This window comes from Schistocerca piceifrons, chromosome 5 (assembly GCF_021461385.2).
Source record: "Schistocerca piceifrons isolate TAMUIC-IGC-003096 chromosome 5, iqSchPice1.1, whole genome shotgun sequence".
Lineage (NCBI taxonomy): Eukaryota > Metazoa > Arthropoda > Insecta > Orthoptera > Acrididae > Schistocerca > Schistocerca piceifrons.
In genome coordinates, this window is record NC_060142.1 from 245,589,306 (window position 1) to 245,605,349 (window position 16,044).

The window sequence follows — 16,044 nt, forward strand, 5'->3', positions numbered from 1 at the left end:
GGGATTCTTGTTAATTACCCTAACGGAGATTTTAAGGACACTCTGCACTGAAAGGTCCGTATTCCTTACTTGCTAATCAACATTGTGTCAATTCGATACATCTTGGGGTAAGATGGTTCTAATTTTTGTATCTTCTTTATGTCAAGAGTTTGTCACCTGAAGATGTTTCTAGAATTTGATGAAACTAATCGTGAATAATAAATAATTTTGACGTAGCTGTTATGCTTTTCATCAGCTGAAATGTATTACCACAACTGTCGTCGCCCTCATACCAAGTGATATGTAACATCAAAATTTTCGAGGTGGAAGTTGATTCAGATTACATACACTATGTGATCAAAAGTATCCCGACACCTGGCTGAAAATGAATTACAAGTTCGTGGCGCCCTCCATCGGTAATGCTGAAATTCAGTATGGTATTGACGCTCCTTTAGCCTTGATGACAGTTTCCATTCTCGCAGGCACACGTTCAATCAGGTGCTGGAAGGTTTCTTGGGGAATGGCAGCCCATTCTTCACCGAGTTCTGCACTGAGGAGAGGCACCGATATCGGTCGGTGAGGCCTGGCACGAAGACGGCGTTCCAAAACATCCCAAAGGTGTTCTATAGGATTCAGGTCAGGACTCCGTGCAGGCCAGTCCATTACAGGGATGTTACTGTCGCGTAACCACTCCGCCACAGGCTGTGCATTATGAACAGGTGGGCGATCGTGTTGAAAAATGCAATCGCCATCCATGAATTTCTCTTCAACAGTTGGAAGCAAGAAGGTGCTTGAAACATCAATGTAGGCCTGTACTGTGATAGTGTCACGCAAAACAACAAGGGGTGCAAGCCACCTCCGTGAAAAACACGACCAAATCATACCACCACCGCCTCCGAATATTACTGTTGGCAGATGACGTTCACTGGGCATTCGCCTTACCCACACCCTGCCATCTGATCACCACATTGTGTACCGTGATTCGTCGATCCACACAACGTTTTTTTACTGTTCAATCGTCCAATGTTAATGCTCGTTACCCAAGTGTGGCGTCGTTTGGCATTTACCGACGTGATGTGTGGTTTATGAGCAGCCGCTCGGCCACGAAATAAAAGTTTTCTCACCTCCTGCCTAACTGTCATGGTACCTGCAGTGGATCCTGATGCAGTTTGGAATTCCTGTGTGATGGTCTGGATAGATGTGTGCCTATTACAAATTACGACCCTCTTCAACTGTCGGCGGTCTCTGTCAGTCAACAGACAAAATCGGCCTGTACGCTTTTCTGCTGTACGTGTCCCTTCACGTTTCCACTTCACTATCATATCGGAAACAGTGGACCTATAGATATTTAGGAGTGTGGAAATCTCGCGTACAGACGTATGACAGAAGTGACGCCAAATCACCTGACCACGTTTGAAGTCTGAGTGTTCCGCGGAGCGGCCCGTTCTGCTCTCACTATGTCTAATGACTGCTGAGGTCGATAATATGGAGTTCCTGGCAGTAGGTGGCAGCACAATGCACATAATATGAAAAAGTGTGTTTTTGGGGGTGTCCGGATACGTTTGATCACATAGTGTATGTACGTGTATGTCAGGAGAAAATAGCTACTTTGAAAAATTTCACTGCTGTCTTTATGTAATTCTTCAGGCAAAGCAAAATTATTCTTACAACGTTCTCAACTGTCTATGTATAGGCAAAACCTTGCTTAATGCACGCGTAAGAAAATTCACAGGTCTGGGTCGAGACATTCTGACCATTTCTATAAGGAGTTCCTAATCACGTATTATTTTACTTTGAATATGAGGATATATTTAATTTCATATGTCATGTCGACTAGCAAGGTTTTATAGATTTTTTGGAACAAAATCTAAAACTACACCTGACCGTAGACAGGACTGCATAATGAGTATCGAAATTATACACTACTGGCCATTAAAATTGCTGCGCCACGAATATGACATGCAACAGACGCGAAATTCGACCGATAGGAAGAAGATGCTGTGATATGCAAATGATTAGCTTTTCAGAGCATTCACACAAGGTTGGCCCCAGTGGCGACACCTACAATGTGATGGCATGAATAAAGTTTCCAAGCGATTTCTCATACACAAACAGCAGTTGACCGGCGTTGCCTGGTGAAACGTTGTTGTGATGCCTCGTGTATCGCGATTGTGGTTTATCGTATCGCGACATTGCTGCTCGCGTTGGTCGGATCCAATGACTGTTAGCAGAATATGGAGTCGGTGGGTTCAGGAGGTAATACGGAACGCCGTGCTGGATCCCAACGGCCTCGTACCGCTAGCAGTCGAGATGACAGACATCTTATCCGCATGGCTGTAACGGATCGTGCAGCCACGTCTCGTTCCCTGAGCCAACAGATGGGGACGTTTGCAAGACAACAACCATCTGCACACACAGTTCGACGACGTTTGCAGCAGCATGGACTATTAGCTCGGAGACAATGGCTGCGGTTACCCTCGACGCTGCATCACACACAGGAGCTCCTGCGATGGTGTACTCAACGACGAACCTGGGTGCACGAATGGCAAAACGTCATTTTTTCGGATGAATCCAGGTTCTGTTTACAGCATTATGATTCTCGCATCCGTGTTTGGCGACATCGCGGTGAACGCACATTGGAAGCCTGTATTCTTCATCGGTGTACTGGCGTATCAACCGGCGTGATGGTATGGGGTGCCACTGGTTACACGTCTCGGTCACCTCTCGTTCGCACTGACGGCACTTCGAACGGTGGTCGTTACATTTCTGATGTGTTACGACCCATGGCTCTACCCTTCATTCGATCCCTGCGAAACCGTACATTTCATCAGGATAATGCACGAGCGCATGTTGCAGGTCCTGTACGGGCCTTTCTGGATACAGAAATTGTTCGATTGCTGCCCTGGCCAATGGTGGCCGAGCAACTGGCTCGTCACAATACGCCAGTCACTACTCTTGATGAACTGTGGTATAGTGTTGAAGCTGCATGGGCAGCTGTACCTGTACAAGCCATCCAAGCTCTGTTTGACTCAATGCCCAGGCGTATCAAGGCCGTTATTAAGGACAGAGGTGGTTGTTCTGGGTACTGTTTCTTCAGGATCTATGCACCCAAAGTGCGTGAAAATGTAATCACATGTCAGTTCTAGTAATACATATTTGTCCTGTGAATACCCGTATATCATCTGCATTTCTTCTTGGCGTAGCAATTTTAGTGGTCAGTAGTGTAGTTGCTTCTGGCAATCACTGGCTTAATTGTGTTTGCTGCATTGGTAAGCAGTGTATCAGTCAGTCTACAGAGACGTATGTGTGCGTTTCTTGTTGCAGTATGGAGACCCGGCGCCGTCGCCGGTTGACGGAGCCGCCGCCTCGCAGCCACTGCGTGGGCGTCTACAAGCGCGTCCACGTGTGCAACGACCAGGTGAGCTGGCGCACGTTCCGGACACATCGCGACCTTTCTTGGGTGCGAAGTATTTCTCAATACGATGCACGTCGCACCTGTAACGCGTTCTGTTTAGTTCTATAAGCATGCCGGCTAAAAGGGACTACCAAATTGTCGATGGATGGAAGGGAAACAGAATCGCGCCTCATCTTGGACAGAAAGCAGAGATGAAGACAGATGATGACAGAGAGGATTGGAATGCGGTTGAAGGGCGCGGGAGCTGAAGAAATGATTACGAGGCGATATGGGTTTGATAGTAGAAATGAGAGAGGAGAAAGACTAATTGAGCACTGCAATAAATACCAGTTAGTAATAGCGAATACTCTGTTGAAGAGTCTCTGGAGGAGGAGGAGGAGGTACACTTGGAAATGATCTAGAGATAATGGAAAATTTCAGTTAGATTACATCAAGGTCAGGCAGAGATTCCGAAATTAGATATTGGACTGTAAAGCGTACTCAGGAGGAGATATAGACTCTGACAACAACTTAGTAACGATGAACAGTAGCCTCATGTTCAAGAGACTGGTGAGGTAGAATCAGTGCACAAAGAAGTGGGATACGGAAGTACTATGAAATGAAGAGATACGTTTGAAGTTCGCTGAGACTATAGACACTGCGATGATGTATAGCTCAGTAACAGTACACTGGAAGAGGAATTTACATCTCTAAAGAGGACAGTTACAGAAGTTGGAAAGAAAACCGTAGGAGCAAGAAAGACAACTCCGAAGAAATCATGGATAAAAGATAAAATACGTCAGCTGATTGGTGAAAGAAGGAAGTAGAAAAATGTTCAGCGAAATTCAGGAATGCAGAAATACAATTCGCTTAGGAACGAAATAGGTTGGAAGTGCAGGGGAGTTAAGGCAAAGTGGCTGCATAAAGAATGTGCAGCCATCGAAAAAGAAATGATTGTCTGAAGAACGGATTCAGCATATAGGAAAGTCAAAACAACCTACGGTGAATTAAAAGCAAGGGTGCTAACATAAAGAGTTCAGTGGGAATTCCACTGTTAAAAGCAGAGGAGCTAGCGGATAGGTGTAAAGAGTACATTGAACGCCTCTACAAGGGGGAAGACTTGTTTGGGTTGGGTTGTTTGGGGAAGGAGACCAGACATCGAGGTCATCGGTCTCATCGGATTAGGGAAGGACGGGGAAGGAATTCGGCCGTGCCCTTTGAAAGGAACCATCCCGAAAGACTTGTTTGATGACGTGATAGAAGAAGGGATGAGATAGGGGATACAGCACAAAAAATGAGAATCTAAAAGAGCTTTGAAAGACTTAAAATCAAATAAGACAGGGGAGGATAGCTAACATCCCACCGGAATTTCTAAAATCATTGGTGGCAGTTGCAGAAAAACGACTATTCACGTTGAAGCGCAGAATGTATGAGACTGGCGATGTACCATCAGACTTTCGGAAACACATCATCTACACAATTCCGAAGATTGAAAAAGTAGACGAGTGCGAGAATAATCGCAGAATCAGCTTGATAGCTCATGCATTCAAGTTGCGGACAAAAATAACGTACAGAAGAATGGAAAAGAAAATTGAGGATGCGAATGACAATCAGTTTACCTTTACGGAAGGTAAAGGCACCAAAGAGGCAGTTCAGGCGTTGCAGTTAATAATGGAAGCAAGACTGAAGAAACATCAAGACAGTTCATAGAATTTGCGGACCTGTAAAAATGTTCGACAATGTACATTAGTGCAGATCTGATGAAAATAGGAGTAAATAATAGGGAAAGGTGGGTAATATACAATATGTACAAGAACCAAGAGAGAACAATAGGACTGGAAGACCAAGAAGGAAGAGCTCGGATGAAAAAGGGTGTAAGACAGGGATGCAGTGCTTCGCTCTTACTATTGAATCTGTACATCGAAGAAACAATCACGGAAATAAAAGAAAGGTTGAAAAGTGGAATTAAAATTCAGAGTGATTAATTATAAAATTTTCTGATGACATTGCTACCCTTAGCGAAAGTGAAGAAAAACTGCAGGTTGTGTTCAATGGAATGAACAGTTTGATGAGTACAGAATATGGATTGAGACAAAACGAAGAAGGACCGAGGTAATGAGAACTAGCAGAAACGAGAACATGGGGAACTTACAACAACAACTGGGCTTCACGAAGTAGATGAAGTTAAGGAATTTTCCTACCTAGGCAGCAAAATAACGTACGACGGACGCAGCAAGGAGGAAATAAAAGCAGGTTAACACAGGCGAAAAGTGCATTCCTGGACAAGAGAAGCATGCTAGTATCAAAGATAGGCCTTAGCTTGAGGAAGGAATTTCTGGGCATGTAAGTTTGATGCACAACATTGTATGGTTGTGATACATGGACTGTGGTATCACCAGAACGGTAGAGAATCAAAGCCTTTGAGATGTGGTGCTTCAGAAGAATATTGAAAATTATGTGGACTGACAAGGTAAGGAATGAGAAAGTTCTCTTCAGAATCGGCGGGAAAACGAACATAAGGAAAACACCGGCAAGAAGAAGCTACAGGGTGATAGGACATGGCACCCGTGAGCTGTACAGGGAAGACAGAGACACAACTACATCCAGAAAATAATTGAGGACTCAGGTTGCAAGTGCTACTCTGAGATGAAAAGACTGGCACAGTAGAGGAAGTCGTAGCGGGCTCCATCAAACCAGCCAGAAAACTGATGACTCAAAATGGTTCAAATGGCTCTGAGCACTATGGGACTCAACTGCTGAGGTCATTAGTCCCCTAGAACTTAGAACTAGTTAAACCTAACTAACCTAAGGACATCACACACATCCATGCCCGAGGCAGGATTCGAACCTGTGACCGTAGCGGTCTCGCGGTTCCAGACTGCAGCGCCAGAACCGCGCGGCCACTTCGGCCGGCGATGACTCAAAAAAAAAAAAATAAAATAGAAAACCCTCATTACTTACCTGACATAGCTATTTAATCTGTAATGTTGATCTTTAGCAGCGCATTTCAAAAACTTCTATTCTCTTGTCGTCTGAACTGTTTACCGTCCACGTTTCACTTCTGTACAAGGTTACACTGCAGACAAATATCTTCTGATAAGACTTCCTAACATTAGTATTTATATTCTACTCTAATTTCTTTTTTCCATAAATTTTGTCTTGTTATTGCGAATCTATATTTTGCACTCTGACTGCTTCGTCCATCGTCAGTTGTTTCCTGCTCAAATAACAAAACTATTCTACTACTTTATGTCTTACTTCCTAACGTTTTCCATGAGCATCTCTCCTGATTTAATTCGACCACGTTTCATTGTCCCCGTTTTGCTTTTCTTGATGTTTACCTTAGAATGTCTCTTCAAAGCGCTATCAGTTCCAATCAATTGGTCTTCTCTGTGTCTGACAGAATTACAATATCATTGGCAGAAGTTTCATTTCTTCCTCCTGAACTTTAATTCCGTTTCCAAATTTCTCACTGATATCCTTCACAGCTTGCTCACTTTACATATTCAGTAAAGCTGGGAAGAGGCTACAGCGTTGTCTCATTCCATTCTCACCTGTCTTTTGCCTTTATCTCCTTCCACTCTTATAAATAAAATCTGATTTCTGTATAAGCCGTAGGTAGGCTATCGCTTCCTGTTATTTTTTTATCTCTGCTAATATTATAAATAATGTATTCCACCTAATATCGTCATAAGCTTTTTGTAAATCTACAAATGTTATCAATGTAAGTTTGCCTTACTTCAACCTATGTTGTATGATAAGTCGTGGGGTCGTTATCGCCAAGGTGTTCAAACGCTTCTCCAGAGCTGAAACTGAGGTTCCTTGAGTGCGGTTCCTGTCGGTTTCTACAGTCCTTGTATTTTATAACACTGTGGATAATGTATTAGAATCAAGTGCGTTAACTGCAAATACGTCTCCATATCATGTTTTTGATGGATGGTAAAAGACATGTATTGTATGCTCTTACTTTGAACAGGAAATAAGCTGAATAACGTGAAATGTTTTTTGTCTCTCAGGAATGCCCGCCTGGGTCAAAGGACTTCCGTAGCGCGCAGTGCGAAGCTTTCAACGGAAAACCCTTCATGGGGCGCCTCTACCTCTGGGAGCCCTTCCTGCAGGGTGAGTACAGCTGTTATATGAAGGAAAAGCAACTGACAGAGCTCCAAAAGAATATCGCCTTGCCAAAGGAACTATTGTTGGCAGTAGGCAGATACTCAAAATAATGTGCAGTTAAATAATACGGAAATTTGTATGTCAGTATGTGCAGATGTAGTGTCAGTTTTAATAAAAGGAAGTACATTAATCTGCTTATAATCTTTACTCATTGCAGTTGGATAAATGAAACTAACTATGACGCCAGAATGCAATCGGCAAAGATGAGAATCTTGAGTACAGTGAGGGCTGCATAATCAAAGACCTGATTACAGTGTTCGTAATAAGTTGAATGTACAGGGTGGTTATAATTAAACTTTAGCTACATGAGCCAGTGTACACGGAAAACTATTTACTGTATGGGTACCCAACTTCATACGAATGATGTTTAGACTGTGCACTAAATGATTTGCGTTGTTTGTAGTGTTAGTGTCATGACTTGTCTTTAGGCACCGGTACAGATATGGGACATAGAATTAAAACAAAGGAATCAGTGTGCATTACAGTTGCAGACAACCAGCAAGGGTCTGGACGTGGTTAACTGGGCCATGCGCCCGGCGCTTGCTTCCTCGTACGACAGATGCAATATTTTGTAAGAAATTTTATATTAATAATCAGCGAATGCGTCTAGAGACTGTCACATATTCATCATTTTTTTCATTTAGAAAAATACCATTCCCTCCCTAAAATACCTGAAGAAGAAATGCCACCTCTCCCTTTGCACTGTGGATCCTTAGCGCCTAACGCCGTGGCAATGGCTGCAGCAGAAGTGGCGGGTGGGTTGCATAACAACCAGAGCGCCGTCGATGGAGAACAGAGAGTAGCCTGTACCGAGTATGAGTTGGTCCACGAGGTTACTACAAATTTAATAGATGTGTGAATGCAGCCTGCGTAAGGCAGGGATCGGGGTTCGTGTTCTCCTTTGGCACAAAATTTCGAATTATTACAGACAGTCATTAAAAATATAATTGTTGTAGACAGAGAAACTATCGTCTTTAAGCAACATATCCAATGCGTTCCCTTTAAATGAGGATTATATTAACTATCCAAATGAAGTCAAAATAAGGTTCCCTCCAATCATTTCTTCATTATTGTTAGTTCAAGAACTACCCCTCAAAATTCTTGAATTATTTTCTTTTTCTATAAACTGTATATAATAGAGCAACGACCATAAAGAATAATTATTAGTCCTTGCTTCCATTTTCGGCACTTTTTGTTTTACTCCTAGTAATAACTGCCGTGTCATCGTCAGCTCTTCCCGTAACCACTTTGAGGAATTTGTCAGCACTGAGTGGCGCTTATAAGTAACATAATTTACAGGTAAATTGTCAGCACTGAGCCGCCCTTGTAAGCAGCATAATTTATAAATTAATGGACTTCATTGATTTCTGTAACGAAATTAATGGTGTCAATCGTTTTGATTTAAAATGTAGAGATAAAATATAGAGCTAAATATTGTTAGAATAATACAATTTAGAATGTTATATCATTTTTATTGGGACACTAGAGATGCTAATGAAACATTTTCATTACAAAAATATCATGTGCCATGGCAATATATGTTACAGATATGCGATATATCCACCATTATAGCAATCTTTCCAAAGTGATTACAAAAGCTAGGGAAGATTGAAAATATATATACAAAGTAAAATCGTAACCCCAGAATGTTACAATCAGTTTTATATTTTGAAACTATACATGAGCAGCAGGTACTTTCTGTCACAAAAATTGCTTGAAAATAGTACTTTCTTAGAATTATTCAACAAACGTGAGCCAGTGCACTACCTGATTCTGAAAATTGTACCAAATTTTGTAATTATATTATTTAATATTTACAGCGATGAACAAGAAAAGTGAACCAATCAGAAGGGGAGAAGGAAACGAAAAAAATGACACTTCACGGGTTGAGAAGATATGCGGTATTATTCCAGTCCTTACAAAATCGAGTGAAATTTACAAAGAACTCGACAGTATTGACGTCATTATCCAAAATCAACGTTATATCTCTTCATAACGTAACGCCAGGAGCACCACGACGATCATTTTAAGAGTTCTGGGCGTACCCTCAAATGGCGAGGGGAGGGTGCACATTATACACCCAGGGACATTGTCAAACATGATTGTTTTAATGGTCAAGGTGGTGTTGTGTGGGGAGGCATCATGTTGCACGGGTGTACTGACCTCCGAGTTTTTCAGTACGGTACAATCATTGGTCACCATTATCATGAAACTGTACTCATTCCCCATAAGCGAATTTTCGGAGGTACATTCGATCCTGACTTGACGTTTATAGATGACAATACGTGACCGCATCGAACAGTGCAAGTAGAGGAGCTCTTGGAAGGAGAGGATATTCCGCGAATAGCGTGGCTTTCCCGGTCCCCCTACTTAAATGCATCGAGCATGTGTAGGATGCTTTGGGGAGACGTTTTTCAGCACGACAATGTGCACAAAAGAACATTCAGGAGGTGTCAACCGCACTGCTGAGGAATGGAAAGCAGTAGCAGAAGAATTCCTTACCAGTCTGGTGACTGCAGAGGAGCATATTACAGAGCATGTATTAGATTCAGTGTTGATGACAGAGCCTTTTAAGAACCATGTCCGACCTTTTGTAATGTCCTGAGTGCCATCATGAATTGCGGTGACTTCATTGTGCGAGGGTTGGAACTTTAATAATGGCAACCATTTATTTACAGCTCGTACAAAATAGATACGTGTTTCAAAGTATTACTGACCTTCAGAGTAGTCACCAGCATTGAGTATAACCCGTTGCCAGTGATGTGGAACTCGTAGAATACTCTTAGCAGTGCCGGTTGTGTTGACAGTTCGAGCGGCGCGGTCTATAGCCCGACGAATTTGTAGCCCTTGTGAAGCAAATGCCGTGAAGTGTTTCCTTCAGTTTAGAAATCGAGTTGAACTCACGAGGGCTTAATTCAGGGGAGTGCAGCAGGTGGTATAGCATTTAGCAGCCCCATCAGCCAAACGAATCAGTAACAGCTTGCACCTTTGCCTTTCGTGGGCAGTTTCATTCTGGAAACATCCCCCAGCCTGTGGCTAAGCCATGTCTCTGCAATATCCTTTCTTCCAGGAGTACTAATTCTGCAAGGTCTGCAGGAGAGCTTCTGTGAATTTTGGAAGGTAGGAGGCGAGGTACTGGCGGAATTAAAGCTATGAGGCCGGGTTATGAGTCGTGCTTGGGTAGCTCAGTTGGTAGAGCACTTACCCGCGAGAGGCAAAGGTCCCGAATTCGAGTCTCGGTCCGTAACGCAGTTTTAATCTGCCAGGATGTTCTTGTTACTGATTTGTTTGACTAATGGGGCTGCTAAGTGCTATACCACCTACTGCACTCCCCTGAATTGAAACCTTGTGAGTTCAACTCGATTTCTAAACTGAAGGAAACACTTCACGGCATTAGCTTCAGAACTGCTACAAATTCGTTGGGCAATAGACCGCGCCGATCGAATTGTCAACACAACTGGCGCTGCTAAGAGTATCCTACGACTTCCACATCGCTGACAACGGGTTTTACACAATGTTGGTGACTACTCTGAAGATCAGTAAAACTTTGAAACACGTGTCTATTTTGTACTAGCTGTAAATAAATAGTTGCCTCTATTAAAGTTTCCTGCCGGTGTGGCCGAGCGGTTCTAGGCGCTTCAGTCTGGAACCGCGCGATCGCTACGGTCGCAGGTTCGAATCCTGCCTCGGGCATGGGTGTGTGTGATGTCCTTAGGTTAGTTAGGTTTAAGTAGTTCTAAGTTCTAGGGGACTGATGACCACAGCAGTTGGGTCCCACAGTGATCAGAGCCATTTGAACCATTCTATTAAAGTTCCAACCCTCGCAGTTATCGTATTTCAATAAAAGAGTCTTTTCTGTTCGTCTCATTGAGTACATCTTTGTTTCGTTTCGTACTGTAGTAGTTCTTTCTCCGTACGGTCCAGGTTTCATCGAAATGCGTTATTAGGCAGTGACACATCACTTTCGTCCGTAAGTTCTACAAACCGGAGCATTCTACTAGGCGTGATAATCACGAACAACACTAATAAATACCCTCTGGTGTCGTTCTACTTTCACAGAGAATTCTAACTCTAATCATTTACATATTCGTCGATTATTTGAAGCTGAATTTTTTTATCAGACAGCGCATATCTGGCAAGCTAATTCGTCATATATATGGTGTAAGAATAAAATTACGCGTGCGCCCCTGAGCACCAAAATATTAGGGCTGAAAATGCTGCTTCGATTTACATTCAAATTTCGCCGAATGGTTTTGAACGGTACCTTTTGGTTCCACCTGTATTCCGGGGCAAAAATTAGGCTCGAGCTGCACTCCAAATGGGTGGGATCATGTTCTCTGGTGTTGCAGATCCACGAAGTCCGTGGGATTTCAGCGGTGTAGAAGGTTCAGAAGAACGTCGTCCTGCTCTTTATCGCAATGCGAACAGTGTTTTCTACCGCGCAATGTGTAGAAATTAACGCCCAAGTGAAGACGTGCTTCACAATTACATTTAAAAGGTGTTGCGTGAAAGTAAAGATCATTGTATTCTTCGGCACGGGAACGATTCCTGCAGAAGACCATTACTTTACATACATTAATACTTGTTAAATAGATCATGAATACAATACAGATGGGAGAAAGGGTCGTGAGTCTTGCTTGGATAGGTCAATCGGTAGAGCTCTTGCCCGTGAAAGGCAAACCTCCCATGTTCCAGACACCAGTCCTGCTCACACCTTTAATCTCCCAGTAAGCTTCATGAATCAATTTACATACATACCAAGTGAATTACTATAGTACTCAGTACAGCTGAATAATTCAGATTTATTATATACTGTTGTAATGACATGAATTATACTATATTAAAAAAATAGTTTTCAGAAGGAGTTTACCAAAATAAATTTATTGTGTACATTTAAATTCACTGTATACCCAACAAACCATTTTCAACCAACTAAATGCTTTGATTTGTAATGCCTGTGTTAATATTAAACACTTAAATTGTTGCTAGTGTTGGTCCATTATGATCAATTTTTTTTTATTATTTTCTAAGAACAAACAGTAACGACAAAGAACTTATGCGTGTAAATGTGTAATGTGAATCTGTCGTCAGCATATCACAGCTTATTACAGATTTTTCTGCAGGAGTTTTAGGAATAAAATCAGATAATGATGCATCAAGCTTCTGTATTGTCACAATGTGTAGTCGAGTCTCGAGGAAACGATTTGAAAAATTTCTAATTTGTTGAAACAGAATAAACTGTGGATCACTTACGCTGCTAATCACACATGTTCTAAATGCTTAATTAAATATACAGTGTGCTTAATTAAATATACAGTGTGAACTTGCAATTTATGTTGTAATCTCAAATATCTCTTTGGAACAGACTGAACAGCTTATAGTTACAGGATGTGTATTGAGCGTTGCCTGGATTAACGACAATACATATGTCTTTAACCTTTTTTTTTATCAAGATAGTTCATCACCTGGCCGTCCTGTAGTGGCTGCACTGATACTTTGCATTCCTGTTGAATGAAATTATGAATGAAACCGTTAATAAAGGAAGATCCAGTATAAACCTATTTGGTTAGCCTTTTCCTTTCTCTTTTCAATTGTCAGTGAGAGCCAAACTTAACATCACTCTTCTTCAGCAGATTCAGACACGGAACTGAAGAGTCCTTGTTTATGCTTGTTATTTCGACAGCGCCCAACCCGTGCGAGTTGAACTGCCGCGCGGCGGGCTTCCGCTTCTACGCAACGCTCAACAAGACTGTGGTGGACGGGACGCCTTGCCGCGGGGAGACGCCGCCGCCCGCCAGGCACGTCTGCGTCGCGGGTGTCTGCCAGGTAGGCGCCAGCAGCCACTCCACTCTAGTCTCTTCTCCGATCTTAACTGTAGGCTTGCCACTCTCTCAGCGCTACAGTGATAAGACTTACAGTGTTACAGAGCCTCTGATGGAGACGCTCCATAAAGATAGGGTAAATAAAGATACACAAAAAACGCTCCTGTGTTTTGTAACGTATGTGGTGCAGCGTTGTGGTTCAACACACGATTCACAATAAGGCACTAAACGTGCATAAAGGTAAGTAGTACACTGCGTGTATATCTTTCGTTACTGATAAATCAAACAAAGGGTAACAGGGCACCAGGTACTATCAACTTTAATACTGTATCTCTTGTAATAGTTCATATAGCCTGAATGATGAATGATTTTCAAACGAAACACTGAACACTGTTTATGCTGAATTAACCAAATGACTTGTGAAGACTGGAAGCACTTTGTCGCTTAATGATGTTGGTATTACTATAATTTTCTTAATTTTTATTTATACCGTCCCCGTCTCATCGCTACTGAAAACGGTATGAAGAATCGTGAGTAATCTGTACATGAAAGAAGGGAGCGGAGGGAGCAGACTTCAGCTTACTTTCATTCCAGTGTGTTTTCATCCCATTTTTTAACATCGACGGAGCCAGATATATCAGAAAAAATAAAGTATTCACAGCTGCCGCACGGTATCTGCATGGTTGTCGGTATCATATTTTGACTGATATGTCTGTAAACAGATGAAAATACCCTCCCCCCCCCCCCCCCCCCCCCAGAAAATCCATCTGGAGAAAAGCGAAGCCCAAATGTTAGAGAACAGCAATCAATCATTCTTTTTTTATTTTGTTTTATTTTTTATTTATTTATTTTTTTGGAGGTTTTATTCGGCAAATCTAGATTTCGGCTAGTGCCTAGCCATTACTAACGTTCTAATTCATAGTATCAATGCCTGTAAGTCTCCTGTTATCTTGAAAGACTGCTTGAAGTAGTCTGAAGAGTAAACTTGAAAGAACTGTGACAGACGCCCGAACAACAGGAGACTAACAGGTATTGATCCTATGAATTAGTGCGTTAGCAATGGCTAGGCACTAGCCGAAATTTAGATTTGCCGAATAAAACCAGCAATAAAAGATGATTGAGTTCTGTGCTTTCATTTCTGTGCTTTCATTTCACAGTCGCTGAGAGCACCCACGCTCCTAATGGAAGGTAACCTGATGACTTTTACATTTTACGTTCTGACAGATGTGACCGAAATAATTACAACAGATACAGGTACATTGCACATATCGACACACACACACACACACACACACACACACACACACACACACACACACACACACCTACGAACGCTAACAACTTTCTCCCAGACACAGAAACTGGGTTTCCTCCTCGGTTTCGATCAGGGTTTTCTGTATGTTTTCGTTGGTGGTCAGGCTAATGCCGGAACTGAAAATCCACTCCCAAATACTTCCAGCGGGAAGCCACCTATCGTTTCTAACAGCAGAACGCCGTACTTTCAGTACGGAATAAAAGATATACAAAATATAAAAACAAAAGTAAATACTTGCAAGCCGACGACTGAACTGTGTCGCACACTAAAACAGTTACTCAAATTCGCTCTGGTCCATTGTTTCGGATGTACAATCAGAGAAATTAGTTAATAATAATTCTAATCTTCTGGTTGCTACCAAGGTTTTTTAGGAGTTTCCCTTGGTTGTAAACCAAACGCTGGGGCTGTAAGTCCTCTCTCTAACGTTGCGGGACTCTCTTTGCCTCACTAGTAGCTCGCTTGGATAATTATTCACGGGAGAGAATGGAAAGATTTTAAAATTAAACAAATTAAATTGTGTCTCAACGTCTATTTTCAGGAGTCCCGAACTACTGAAATCTGAATCTGTATTAGGGTTAAATATTTAGCTAATTAAAGAAGTTACATTTGGATCTTTCCTTGCAGCTATGAAACTAATACATCCTTAACAACAATGAAAAAAATTACGTTACGCTTGTTCCACAACGAGACTGTAATATGGTTCTCCAGGAATGTATTAACTGTATATATAATCTGAAAAGTAAATTGAATGAATCGAGACCAAATAGATCTCGGATTTGTTATTTATAATTATACTCATGATCAACACAGTTAGCTTGGAGGATGATAAATTTACTTTTCTGTGATGACAGGTGGATGCGCCGTGGTAAGGCTCAATGAGACACCCAAACTGCTGTGAAGTCTTTCCTCCAGATGACCACACAACTAGCGCCCACCACACAAGGAAATTGCACGGAGATGGGAAGAAACCCAACCGCAACTATCTGGATCGCGTCCCTGGGTATGAGGCGCGGGGGTTTAAGGTCGTCGGTGGTCAGGCGATTGAGATGGTCAAAACCATTTCAAAATAATTACCAGGCGAGGACATGGTGCATTGTCATATAGAGATACCCTGCCGGCACCTGCCGGTCCCAGCAGGCGGACAAGCGGATCCACATGACGGGACAGCAGGTTGTGGTTGCGTTCGTTGCTGTGAGTCGATAGCAAATGCACTGTTTGACAAAAAAGATCAAGCATCCAGAAGAGGAGGAGCAAATGAAATGAAACTTCACGGCTTGAAAGGGTACTTCATGTTACAGTGATTACAATGCAGGGTCAATTTACAAAGGACTTGTCATCATGAGCCTGTTTATCAGGATGAA

General features: G+C 42.3%; 1 protein-coding gene across 1 annotated transcript in view; it reads left to right on the forward strand.

The window, feature by feature from the left end:
* LOC124798913 (thrombospondin type-1 domain-containing protein 4-like) overlaps nucleotides 1–13,481 on the forward strand; it is a 217,450-nt gene extending 203,969 nt beyond the window's left edge. Inside the window, exons 5-8 of the mRNA XM_047262444.1 lie at nucleotides 3,304–3,397; nucleotides 7,390–7,492; nucleotides 13,230–13,372; nucleotides 13,473–13,481. Coding sequence (XP_047118400.1) covers nucleotides 3,304–3,397; nucleotides 7,390–7,492; nucleotides 13,230–13,372; nucleotides 13,473–13,481 — 349 coding nt within the window. The remainder of the gene's footprint in view (nucleotides 1–3,303; nucleotides 3,398–7,389; nucleotides 7,493–13,229; nucleotides 13,373–13,472) is intronic.
* Nucleotides 13,482–16,044: the final 2,563 nt, after the last annotated feature.